The 13630-nt window shown below is 37.5% G+C and overlaps 1 protein-coding gene and 1 long non-coding RNA gene across 2 annotated transcripts in view; one reads left to right on the top strand and one right to left on the bottom strand.

Annotated features, from left to right (window-relative positions):
• Positions 1-1593, top strand: part of WBP4 (WW domain binding protein 4) — a 76999-nt gene extending 75406 nt beyond the window's left edge. The window contains exon 10 of the mRNA XM_045053686.1: positions 1557-1593. Within this exon, the coding sequence (XP_044909621.1) occupies positions 1557-1578 (22 nt within the window). The 3' untranslated portion in view covers positions 1579-1593. The remainder of the gene's footprint in view (positions 1-1556) is intronic.
• Positions 1-13630, bottom strand: part of LOC123384317 — a 37894-nt gene that overhangs the window by 13047 nt on the left and 11217 nt on the right. The gene's annotated exons all lie outside the window — the stretch shown is intronic.

Below are 13630 nucleotides of genomic sequence, written 5' to 3'. Positions count from 1 at the left end.
ACAGGGTGAAGTATGGAAAGGTTGAATCACTACACTGTACACCTGAAACTAATATATCATTGTGTGTTAACAGTACTGGAATTAAAATAAAAACTTGAAATAAAAAATAAATATAAAACCACACTTCATCATATAGTAGTTCTCTCTGATGCATTCTTTAAATTATTTCCTTTACCTTTGGAATAAGAGGGATTCTCCAGGTGCCTGGCTGGCTCAGTCAGTAGAACATATGACTCTTAATCTTGGGGTCATGAGTTCAAACCCCATGTTAATTGTAAAAAAGAAAATAAAAAAGACGGTATTCTCAGAAGTTTGGAAGTAAATCTTACGTTGAACTAGTTTTAAGAATTGCTCAGGGAATGGGCTATGGGCTAAATGGGTAAGGAGCATTAAGGAATCTACTCCTGAAATCATTGTTGCACCATATGCTAACTAACTTGAATGTAAATTAAAGAATGAATTATTAATTAAAAAATAATAAAATAAAATAAAATTTCAGAGAAATGCACAAGGTATATTCTGGTTCAGCTAATTTGTTAACAAAAACATTCAGATAAATTTTTAAAAATAAAATTCAGATAAAACATTATAAAAAAAAACAAAACAAAAACAAATTGCTCAGAAAACACTGTTGTCAAAAATGTAAGGAATCAAATCGGTAAAAACAGTACTTTTCTATTTGCTTTGAAAGATTAGAAGGGCACCTGGGTGGCTCAGTTGGTTAAATGTCTGACTCTTGATCTCAGCTCAGGTCATGATCTCACAGTTTGTGAATTCAAGCCCTATGTAGGACTCTGTGCTGACAGTGTGGAGCCTGCTTGGGATTCTCTCTCTCCTTCTCCCTTTGCGCCTCTTCCACTTGTGTGTGCATTTACTCTATCTCTCTCTCAAAATAAATAAACATAAAAATTTGTTTAAAAAAAAGAAAGATTAGAGAACATACGAGCTTTAAATTACCTGGATTTTTCAAGAAGTTAAATATTTCATATCATCATTTCTACCATCACCAATTATTTCATATTTTTAATATATGTGTACATTGATCGTAAATAATATATATTATTATGAATATAAAACCCCAAATAATAAAGAAGTAAAAAAAAAAAAAAAGTCCCGATAATCTCTCACTGCTCTGCAATGATCACTGTGGACTTTTTTTCCTGAGCATGTCAAGACTGTGGATACAGTGGGTAACCTTTATGACGTTTGGCTCCACGAGGTCCATTCTGGAGGAATCTTATACACTGCTAGTTAAAATACATACATTAATTTTTTTCTGTATTTCACAGATGTTTTGAGGTCTTAAAAGCTTGCTGGCCCCTCCTTTCTTAGAGATAGCAAAGGGCTTGCCCTGGAGCACATCTTTTGAGCTTTTACAATATGTAAAAAAGCACGTAACTGTGAAACCTGTTCATTCTCTGGAGCACTTTGTTCCCTGTGAAGAGTGTGTTTCCCGGGCAACTGTCCTAACTTGGGCTCGAATAAAACTGTCTTACTTTTAGAGATTCTACAAGGTCTATCCAATTTGCATTGACATTTCTTGTCATCGTTGGCAGGATATCAGAGCACCTCACCTGACGACACCTGGGGGTTATCTGGAACTCTGTGCCTGGTCCCAACATGGGCCCCTTTGTGCCCTTCCTACTTCTCAGCACCTCACAGGTATGTCAGTGAGTTCTCCTGATATCTGGTCCTCCTCAATTTGAGTTGATGATCCTTGAGCTGTTCAGGGTTATCAGTAACAATCTCTAGGTGGGAATAACCTAGAGAGGTTGGAGGTGATGGGTTGGTTGTTTTAATTTGGCATTATACGAATTGATGTTTTTTGTATAAGGCCTGAGTAAATTTTCTGGCTAGAAATAGGAGAGACTGAATGATTCAGCTCTGAAGAGGAGTGACACTTGCTTCTTCAAGCTGAACAGTACTTTCGGGTGACTGAAAGCACAGCGGATGTACTCAAAACCCATAGTGGTCCCATAGGAATTTCCCATCTCATAAGGTAATTGATGATGGGCTTGTCCAAGGACACACACGTGAGAACTGATTATCCAATGCTCCGAGGCCCCTTGATAGTCTTAGGTCTTACTGAGAGAAACCAAGGCACATCAGAGAATGTATCATGGCTGTGAGGAAGGGACACTCACAAACGGCACCCTCTCAATCCACCATACTCACCATCCTTAGATTTTGCTCAAACCTTATTCCAAAACTGAAACTAAAATGAATAGGGAGACAATTGAGCTTTAAAGGCCAAACAGCTCCCAGGAAACCAACAACAATTCACAGGGACTCTGGCGGGTATACACACAACACACATAGAGTCTCTACGTGGAAGTGCTTACCTAACGGGGAAATTTTAACTAATAGCTTGAGTCTCAGATGGCCCAAAGAGGGTTCTTTTGACATGTCTGCATTCGTTTTCTTGCATGCACAGTTAGAGAAAACTGGCCATAAGACCAAGCAACCAGAAACTAGGAAGCCATTTGGTTCAGTCAGTGAAGCCCCTGGCTTCTGGGAGGAACCAATGCTCACAGAGGCACTCCGGGCTTCATTTGGTTTATTTGTTTCTGCAACTTTTGGCAACTTTGGACAAAACCAGCCATGTTAGGTTAGAAAATGGGAAAAGACTAATAAATGGATCCATAAATTATAATGCTATCTTATGATTAGATTTGCTTTAATAAAAGACAGATATACAGTAGAATATTATTCAGCCATTAAAATGAATGAAATCTTGCCATTTGCAATAACATGGATGAAGTTAGAGAGTATAATTAACACTAAGATTTAAATCAGTCAGAGAGAGACAAATATCATATGATTTCACTCATATGTGGAATTTAAGAAACAAAGGAACAAGGGGGGGAAAGGGGAGAGAGACAAATCAAGAAACAGACTCTTAACTATAGAGAACTGATGGTCACTAGAGGGGTGGTAGGTGGGGGGATGGGTGAAATAGGTAATAGGGATTAAAAAGTGCACTTACGGTGAGCACTGACTAATGTACACAGTGGTTAAATCACTATGTTGTATACATGAAATTAATACACCAAAGCTGGGGGCATCACAATGCTGGACTTCAAGCTGTATTACAAAGCTGTAATCATCAGGACAGTCTGGTACTGACATAAAAGCAGACACATAGATCAATAGAAGAAAATAGAAAACCCAGAAATGGACCCACAAATCTATGGCCAACTAGTATTTGACAAAGCAGTAAAGAATATCCAATGGAAAAAAGACAGTTTCTTTAGCAAATGGTGCTGGGAAAACTGGACAGCGACATGCAGAAGAATGAACCTGGACCACTTTCTTACCCCTTACAGAGAAATAGACTCAAAGTGGATGAAAGACCTAAATGTAAGACAGGAAACCATCAAAATCCTAGGGGAGAAAACAGGCAGCAACCTCTTTCACCTCAGCCACAGCAACTTCTTAAGAAGATAAAAAGCTTCTGCACAGTGAAGGAAATAATCAACAAAACTAAAAGGCAACGAATGGAATGGGAAAAGAATTTGCAAATGACATATCGGATAAAGGGTTAGTATCCAAAATCTATAAAGAACTCACCAAACTTAACACCCCAAAAAACAAATAATCCAGTGAAGAAACGGGCAAAAGAATGTGAACACTTTTCCAAAGAAGACATCCAGATGCCTAACAGACACATGAAAAGATGCTCAACATCACTCATCATCAGGAAAGTACAAATCAAAACCACAATGAGATACCACCTCAGAATGATTAAAATTAACAACTCAGAAAATAACAGATGTTGGCAAGGATGCGGAGAAAGAGGATATCTTTTGCACTGCTGGTGGGAATGCAAATTAGGGCAGCCACTCTGGAAAGTAGTATGGAGGCTCCTCAAAAAATTGAAAATATAACTACCCTACAATCCAGCAATTGCATTAATAGGTATTTATCCAAAGGATACAAAAATGTTGATTCAAAGGGACTCATGCACCCCAATGTTTACAGCAGAACTATCACCAATAGCCAAAGTTTGGAAAGAGCCTAAATGCCCATCGATGGATGAATGGATAAAGAAGATGTGGAATATATACACAATGGAATATTACTCAGCGACCAAAAAGAATGAAATTTTGCCATTTGCAACATTGTGGATGGAACTAGAGTGTATGCCAAGTGAAATAAGTCAAAGAAATGTATCATGTGATTACGCTCATAAGTAGAATATAAGAAACAAAACCGATGAACATAGGGGAAGGGAAGGAAAAGTAAGATAAAAACAGAGGGAGGCAAACCATAAGAACTCATAAATACAGAGAATAAACAACTGAGGGTTGCTGTAAGGGTGTTGGGTGAGGGGATGGGCTAAATGGATGATGGGCATTAAGAAGGCACTTGTTGGGATGAACACTGGGTGTTATATGTAAGTGATGAATCACTAAATTCTCCTGAAACCATTAATACACTATATGTTAACTAGCTTGGATTAAAAAAAAAATATAACACTGTATGTGAACAATACTGGAATTTAAAAAAATATTAGAATTATAATTAAAAGCTTAATTAAAAAAATTTCTGGGAGTGCCTGGCTGGCTCAGTCTGTGGAGCATGTGACTCTTGATCTCAGGGTCATAAGTTTAAGCCCCGCATTGGACAGAGAACTACTTAAAATTTTTTTTTTCTGAAAAAAAAATATAGAAACTATGTTTTACTTGTAAGAACTACAATTCCTGATGACATACTTACTGGTGTGGGAAAAAATGGTATTCTCACCAAAAAATAGTGGAGAATTGGAGAAAAGAATAGTCTTTCTATTTGATTTTGAGTTTTATTACTTTTCCTAACAAAATAAAGAGAAAGATTTGGAAATTGCACTTTTAATGTCCTCTTCACAAATATTAATGAAACAAAGACTAGATTTTGTTTGCACCTCGTTTGTGTATGTGTGTGTTATAAATGTGAGATATTTTTTCTATGTCCAGATGGTATTGTTAAAATTAGTTTGTAAAAGAGCTCTATTTAATTGTTTTAAAGTCAAATGTTTACAGGAATTGTGCATTCTAAAGCTCAGAAAGAGACTAACACAAATGTGTTTCAAGTTCATAGGATGTAAGAAAAAATTCAATAATTAAAACTAGTGTAAGTTTGGGGGCACCTAAGTGGCTCCGTTGATTAATCATCTGACTCTTGATTTCCGCTGGGTGATAATCTCATGGTTTGTGAGATCGAGCCCCACTTTGGGCTCTGTGCTGACAGCAAGGACCCTGCTTCAGATTCTCTCCCTCTCTTTCTCTGCTCCTCCCCCATGAGCGCGCTCTCTCTCTCTCTCTCCCTCTCTCCCTCTCTCTCTTTCAAAATAAACTCAAAAAGAAAAAAATGAGTTTAAGTTTGTTGTTTAATTAAAACAGACATGTCTTTAGATTTACTAGCATTAAATATAAAGCTATTCTATCAAAATATACTAAAGGTCAAATAAGCTTGCATTATCTCTGTTCCAAATTGTCAGCAAAAAATGACTTAAAATGATGGTTGGTTTTGTCTGTCTCATGAGGTTTTCATGCATAACTGTATGAGCAAATAGGTTAAATAAATAAAAAGTTTTATAGCTTTCAAAATCTTTGGTAGCCTGAAACTTTGAAGTTCTGCTAAATTAAATGGTAAATTGGGCTGAATTCATTGGGTATCTAGGTATCTAAGTCTTTTCCAACTAAGAATACTAAAGTACCTGATTACTGACCTTAGGTTTGTCTGCTTTGGCCTCTTATTGCAGAGAAACTGGAGGATACTCGGGTCTGTTGATAAACATGCTTTGTACTTAATTGAAAGATTGTATGATGGGGAAAAAATATGTTTCTAGAAATTAAAAAATGTATTCATAAATTTCCAATCTAAGGAATTCTGGTGTAACAGTTCACAATTGGTTACTATTTAGTTTTCAGTGGAGTCTGAGGTTTCTCAAAGTTAAAATCCTGATAAATGTCGTGGAGACTGCTAGAAATGATAAGGGAAACAACTCCATCTGCAGGAAAAATAAGATGTGTTTTTGATAAGAAAGAAGGTATGAGGAAAAGGGAAACGAGGGAAAAGAAAGCAAGTTTGTCCTAAATAAGGCTGGTTGTTTAGAGAAAGAAGACTTAGGACAAAATCTAAATGAAAAAGAAAGTTGTAGAAAGTTTGTAAAGGGAAATCTTTGGAGAAGAATTTTATGCGTGGTAAGGGCTAAATAAAATTGGAATGAATGAGTGTTAAATGTACATTGATAGAAGATTGAGATTTAACCTTTCTCTCTGTTTTCTTGGATTGTTGGTCTGCTTTTGATAAGAAATTATAAGTAAAGTTTTTATCTGCCCCCACTCCCCTCCAAAAAACCCCCAAGAACTTTCTATGCTTTGTCTTTGTCAGGTCTTTAATTATGTGAGGAAGTTAAAACTGAATATTAAAAGGATCTAAGTTTTGCTAAGAACTAGATAACCTTCTGTATTTGCCTTTTGAATCTCTTACTGCCACCTTGGTTATATAGATAATTAAAAATTAAGTTTTTTGGGGCGCTTGGGTGGCTCACTCGGCTGGGCATCTGACTTCGGCTCAGGTGACGATCTCCCATTTGGAGCCCTGTGTCCGGCTCTGTGCTGACAGCTTAGAGCCTGGAGTCTCCTTTGGATTCTGTGTCTCCCTCTCTCTCTCGGACCCTCCCCGACTCATGCTCTGTCTCTCTCTCTCTTTCTCAGAAATAAAAATTAAAAAAAAATTTTTTTTAATTAAGTTTTTTAATGATCTGTAATCCCACTTAGGTATGTGCTTTAAAACCTTCTGAGGTTTTTAACAAAACTTCCCAAGATTCGAATTCCAAATGAAGTCATTTTGACTAATCAGGCTTGTTTACTTTGTATGGTAAGTTACATGGGAAGCACTGTCAAACAACTAATGAGACACCTTCTTACGTTATATTGTATGGGTAAATGCTGTAACTGTTTTAGAAATTATATGAAATTCTTGAAGTTTTAATATGTTCTGGTGTAAGTAAGGTCATCTAATGATTAAAACGCGTGTGTCACAGAAATAACTGAATTTCCTTGTCAAATGCATTATTACGAACACTCATCAGATCTTTAACCATGGCCATTTTTTAGTCTTTTGTCATTTAGTGTTATTGTTCTGATGCTCTTGCAAAACGTGTTTCCTCTTCAAGCAGATTCATGAAACTTTTTGACAAACTCTGGTTTCTGATATATTTAAAGCAATAAAACTAAGCTGAGTAGGAATTTGCAAATCTAAAGGAAAAGCTGCATTCAAACAGAACAAATATTAGTAACATGAAACTGAATAAATTAAGAAAGATGATTATAGTCGTGACCACTTTTGTTTGAAACATTGCTGGTCCGGGATGCCTGGGTGGTCAGTTGGTTAAGCGTCTGACTCTTGATTTTAGTTCAGATCACGATCTCACAGTTCATGAGATTGAGTCCCACATCTGGCTCTGTGCTGACAGTGCAGAGCCTGCTTGGATTCTCTCTCTCTTTCCCTCTCTCTCTCCCCCTCCCCCCACTCTTTCTCTCTCTCTCTCTTTCAAGATAAATAAACATTAAAAAATAAAATAAAAAATGAAACATTGCTGGTCGTCTTATTAGAAGATCTGCTCTTCCAGATTTAAGGAAACTTTTTCTCGTAAGACATTTATGACTTACGGAGATAGGGTAAAGTATTCCTTTGTGAACAAATTGAAACATTTACCTTCCAGAATTCAGAAACTCCCAGTGAGTATTCTTTCTTTCATGGCAATTACAATTATTTGCTAATATTCAGTAAGAATCTGTTTTCCTTGTAACAAGACACCATTGGAAACACTGGTTATGTTACCAAGGCTTTGACTGGAATGTCATATCTGGGAAAGACATGCATAGACTCAGATATGACCAGACAGCTTTAAGGAATTAAAGCTGACTTTATGGATCCAACAAAGCCCCTTGGAAATATCAGCCTGATATTTTGCTTACAGAGTTCCCCCAGCCTTACCAGGTGAGTAAAAAATGTCACGTCCTGGCAGGTGCAGAAACCTCACAATATTTTGGAGACCTCAAGAAGAGGAATTCCCCCATATCTACAGGTATTGCAGGCAAACCCGACAGCAGGAATTCGGCTTGGGGGCACCTGGGTGGCTCAGTCGGTTAAGCGTCCGACTTCAGCTCAGGTCACGATCTCACAGTTCACGAGTTCGAGCCCCACGTCACGCTCTGCGCTGACAGCTCAGGGCCTGGAGCCTGCTTCAGATTCTGTGTCTCCCTCTCTCTCTGCCCCTACCCTGCTCACGCTCTCTCTCTCCCTCTCTCAACAATAAATAAACATTAAAAAATTTTTTTAGAAAAAAAAAAGAATTCGGCTCGGCTTCTGGTCTTGAGAGGCTATTAAAAGTTCAACCTAAAATTGCTTATAAAAAGTTCCAGCAAAGCAGATCCAAAAGAACTTATATGGTCAATCACTATTCTTCCTGTGCTTATGTAAATAATGAGGCCATGTTGATTAGAACTGATTACAAACAAATCAGTCTTAATTTGGCTCTTTTGGGTAAAAATGAGGGTGATAAAAGAAAAAAAATGTTTCAACAACACATCTTTGTAGATATTAGATTTTAATACTATTCACTGTGCACTAGACTAGATCCTGACTTCTTCTAGCAGTGTTCTCCAATGCCAGGCTACAGCTGTCCAAACCAACACGTTGATTTTCCTCCCACCTTTCTAACTTGGAATCATTTGAGAACTAAAACTGCCCTTTTCCCTGAAGCCCTGAAAATTTCAAATACAAACACCTTGATGTAAAGAAATTACTGCAGTAGTTCATGCAGCATCAATCTTTGTGCCTGTTGCTCAGTGGGCCACTCAAAGATCATCAGAGACATTCAAGCTACAAACTACCATGAGAAGTAGATGACATCAGGGTAGACCACTTTTCCCAAGATTCAGGACCAGGCCTATATTTCCATTCTTCTTTTAGAATTGTAATATTAGGGGTGCTTGGGTGGCTCAGTCAGTTACGTGTCAGACTTTGGCTCAGGTCATGACCTCGCAGTTTGTGAGTTGGAGCCCCACATCAGACTCCCTGCTGTCAGCGCAGAGCCCTCTTTGGGTTCTCTGCCTCCCTCTCTCTTTGCCCCTCCCTTGCATGTTCTCTCTCTCTCACAAAAATAAATAAATAAACATTTTTTACAAAAAGATCAGGGGGTGCCTGGGTGGCTCAGTCAGTTAAGCATCCAACTATTGGTTTCAGCTGAGGTCATGACCTCATGGTTTGTGAGTTGGAGCCCCACATGGGGCTGTGTGCTGACAGGATGCTCTCTCTCCCCCTCTCTCTGCCCCTCCCCCACTCACTCTCTCTGTCTCTCTCTCAAAAATAAATAAACTTAATTTTTTTAAAAAAGATCATTTCTGCTCTATGGATCTTAAAAAAAAGAAAGAAACATTACCTAAGTCACATTTAACCTGTTTTATATATAACACTTAACAGATTGACAATTGTATCTCTATAAACTTAGGTGATAATTGAAGTAAGCCCCCCAGCTACAACAATGGGAGAAACTGAGCAACAGCTTGTCCAACATGCCAAAATATCCAAATGTACTCACATTGTGTGGATGGAACGGCCTGAAACAAAATAAGAAAAAAACAATGGCTATCTGTCAGAGATGCTACTGAAGGAATAACTTGGTGGATTCAGCCACCTCTGAGATCTAACTCTACCATACAACCCATAAGGTTCTGAGGTAAATATGGGTCCGTGACCTTCTTTATTAACTGCAGAAACCCAAAATGTATGCTTTCCTAATGTGTGGCAAATCATTAAAGACTTCTGTAACTTTTATAATGTTTACCTCCTTAATAGCCAAATTTATGGCCAACCAGACTTATTTCAACACGATAATAGGGAAAGAAACTATTGTAAATACCACCAGAGTTCTTCTGACTAGAGGAAGATAGCCTTATTAGCCAATGATTCTTATTGGATTCCATTATATACAGACATCTGTGAATTCAGGCAAGATATATGATTATTCCCTGAACAACAATGGAACCCTGAATTCACTCCAACTTGGTCCGTAATGGCTATGCCTATACAAACTAACACACAGTATATGGGAAAAAGGAAGATTTTGTTGGGAAGGTTTACAAAACACTTCTGTATTACTCCTTGATTTATTGTGTGACCAGAGTAGTTTTTATTATAACGCTACTGCTATATACTATAAGATTGGCTTTACACCTCGAATAGAATTGCCTGACTCTAACAAAAATTATACTAATATTGATATTAATAACCAAATGTTCTGGGAGATAGAATTACAACCACCACAAGATGTAATATCTATGGAAACTAATCAGAGAAATGATTACTTATTTATAATAACATAAAATTTAATGACTATTTTTTATTTTTATCTATTTATTTTTTAAGTTCATTTATTTATTTTGAGAGAGAGAGAGAGAGAGAGAGAGACAATCGCAAGCAGATGCAGGGCTCAACACCAGGAACCATGAGATCATGACCTGAGCTGAATCAAGAGTTGTACACTTAACCAACTGAGCCACCCAGGTGCCCCTTAATGACTATTTTAAATCAATCAGATAAAACATCATAAAGTACAAATAACTAGATAAAAAAGGTAAACAGATACTCAATTAATTTAAGATTATCAAAATAAATGTAATGGATATTTTTAGATTCTTCTCTTGTCATGTATGTCTGTCCCTACTCTTCATTAGTTACTTTGAATGTTATTAACTGGATTTTTATATTATTTCTATACTTATGCTATAAGTGTTACCAAAAAATGTAAAGGCAAAACTCACCACAAAGCACACATACAGTGTTTGCACACAGTTTCATTTCATTGATGGCACACCTGAATGGCTCAGTAGGTTAAGTGTCCAATTCTTAGCTTCGGCTCAGGTCATGATCTCACACTTTGTGAGTTTGCGCCCCACCTTGGGCTCTGCACTGACGGCAGGCCCAGAACCCACTTGGGATTCTCTCTGTCCTCTCTCTTTGCCCCTCCCCAACTCGTGTTCTCTTTCTCTCCTTCAAAGTAAATAAATATATATTAAATATAAATATATATTAAATATACAAATATATATTAAATATAAATATATATAATAAGTATATATATTAAATAAATATAAATATATATATATCAGGGTACCTGGGTGGCTCAGCCAGTTGAGCATCTAGCTCTTGATTTCGGCTCAAGTTGTGATCTCATGGTTCATGAGATCAAGCCCTGCGTGGGGCTCAGCTCTGACAGCTCTCAGCCTGCTTAGGATTCTCTATATCTCTCTGCCCCTCTCCCACTTGAACTCTATCAAAATAAATAAACATTAAAAAAATAAATATATAATTATAATATCCCCTATTAAAGGACATATTGTTGACATCTCTCCCCCCACGTAGACTCCTAGGTAACCCAAAGCAGGCCTAGCATCAAGGGACGTGATGGACCCAGGGCAGATAAGCAATCACCCTAGTATCGAGGGACAAAATAACGATCCTCAATGCTTTTTGTCAAAAGATTATTGATCAAAAGGAGAAAATGATGAAAAAGAAACTCTAAGACCTGATATAAAGGGAAGCCATTTTAGATTTCTTTCTTAGTCAACATGATTATATATATTAACTTTGTTCAAATCAAAAGCCTGATTTACGGCCCACCACACATGCATTGTACATCTGCTTTGTGAGTGAGTAGCCTAAAGGAAAACCATCTTGTCCTTGAGATATTGATCAAGTCTTCTACTCCCTGCATTCCTTTATGATAAAACTTGTGATTCCTGCCTATCTGCTAATCTATAATCTTATGAGCTGTTACAATATGTAAAAAAGCACATAACTGTGTAAAAACTGTTCATTCTCTGAAGCACTTTCTTCCTTGTGAAGACTGTGTTTCCCAGGCAACTGTCCTAACTTGGGCTCAAATAAAACTCTTTCTTACTGTTAGAAATTCTGAAAGGTTTGTTCATTTCACATTGACAGCAGTGACATGTATAAGATTAATGTAGCATTATTTCTAAATCAGATTAGAAACAACTTGAAGGTCTAGCAACACAAAACAGGTTAAATTAAAAGGAACTCTATAGGTGCTTTTATGAATTGATCTGCAACATACATTTTTAGGTAAAAGAAGCAAGATTCAGAAAAAAAAGTGCACTGGTTAAAGATAAAGTTCTATTGCCAGATGGATTCTGCCAGTCCCGCCTTTGTACGTGGCAGACCTTGGAAAATTTTAGGCAAGCTATTTAAACTCTCTACCTCTACCTTCTTATGTAAAATGGGGATTTTTAAAGAAAGGTTTTAGGTTCACAACAAAATTGAAAAGAAGGTACAGGGGTGCCTAGCTGGCTCAGTCGGTTGAGCATGTGACTTGTGATCTCGCTGATGCGAGTTGGAGCCTCACATTGGGTGTAGACATTACTTAAAAAATAAAATCCTTAAAAAAAAGAAAAGAAGGTACAGAGACTTCCTATGTACTCCTGCCCCCACATATGTATACCTTCCGTTTTCAACATCCCTCAACAGAGTGGTACATTGGTTACAACTGGTGAACCTACATTGACACATAATCACCCAAAGCCCAGAGCTTACGTTAGAATTTACTCTTGGTGTCGTATACTTCTTAGATATTCTGTTCCAGTGGTGTTGTTTTTCATTCTTTTATTTCTTTGCATTTCACGCTGGGAGATTTCAATGGACATACCTTCAAGCTGACTGATGGCTAACTTGACCATGTCCAGTCTACTAATGAGCCCATCAAAGGCATTCTTCATTTGTGCAATGTTTCTTATTCATAGAATTTCCTTTTGATATTTTAAAATGATTATTTTTTTTTTGAGAGAGAGAGAGAGAGAGCAAGCAGGAAAGGTGCAGAGAGAGAGGGAGAGATAGAGAATCCCAAGTAGGCTCTGCACTATCAGCATGGAGCCCCATGTGGGACTTGAACCCATGAACTGAACTGTGAGATCATGACCTGAGCCAAAATCAAGAGTCAGATGCTTAACTGACTGAGCCAGGTGCACCTCCTTTTGATTTTTTTGAGGTTCTCTCTCTCTGCTTCTGTTTCCATCTCTCTCTACATCACTCTTCTGTTCTTGTATGTTGACCACTTTTTCCGTTAGAGCCATTAGCATTTTCATGAGTTATCTTAAACTTCTCATAATTCTAAAATCTCTGCCATATTTATATCTATGATATAAAGCCATTCATGATATATTGGATAAAAAGAAGTGAGGTAAATAGGCCTTTCCTGTGAGATTTTATGCTTGTTTCCCTTGGAGTTAGGCTGTGTTTAATGTTTCCTACAGCTGTAGATGTCAGAGGTTTCAATTTGATATAATGTCCTTGTTTTTCTCTCCTCTGTTGTCTTGGCCTAGAAATTCCTTCTTAAATACAGCCTGAGCCTCATGGTTCATTCTTTCAGCTGTTTGCACTGTTACTATACCGGGACCCTGTTGATGTGGTGCTAAAGTGGAAGGGAAGCATCCTATTATCTGGTGATTAAGTCTCGGTGTTTAGTGGGTTGTGACCTTCATAAGTGCTTGTCAGCGTCCTCTCTCCCCCACTTAGGTGATACTGGAAGACTCCAAGGTGCTAGAGTTGGAATTTCCCTTCTCCT

Source organism: Felis catus, chromosome A1 (assembly GCF_018350175.1).
Source record: "Felis catus isolate Fca126 chromosome A1, F.catus_Fca126_mat1.0, whole genome shotgun sequence".
NCBI lineage: Eukaryota > Metazoa > Chordata > Mammalia > Carnivora > Felidae > Felis > Felis catus.
This window is presented reverse-complemented; position numbering and strand designations above follow the sequence as displayed.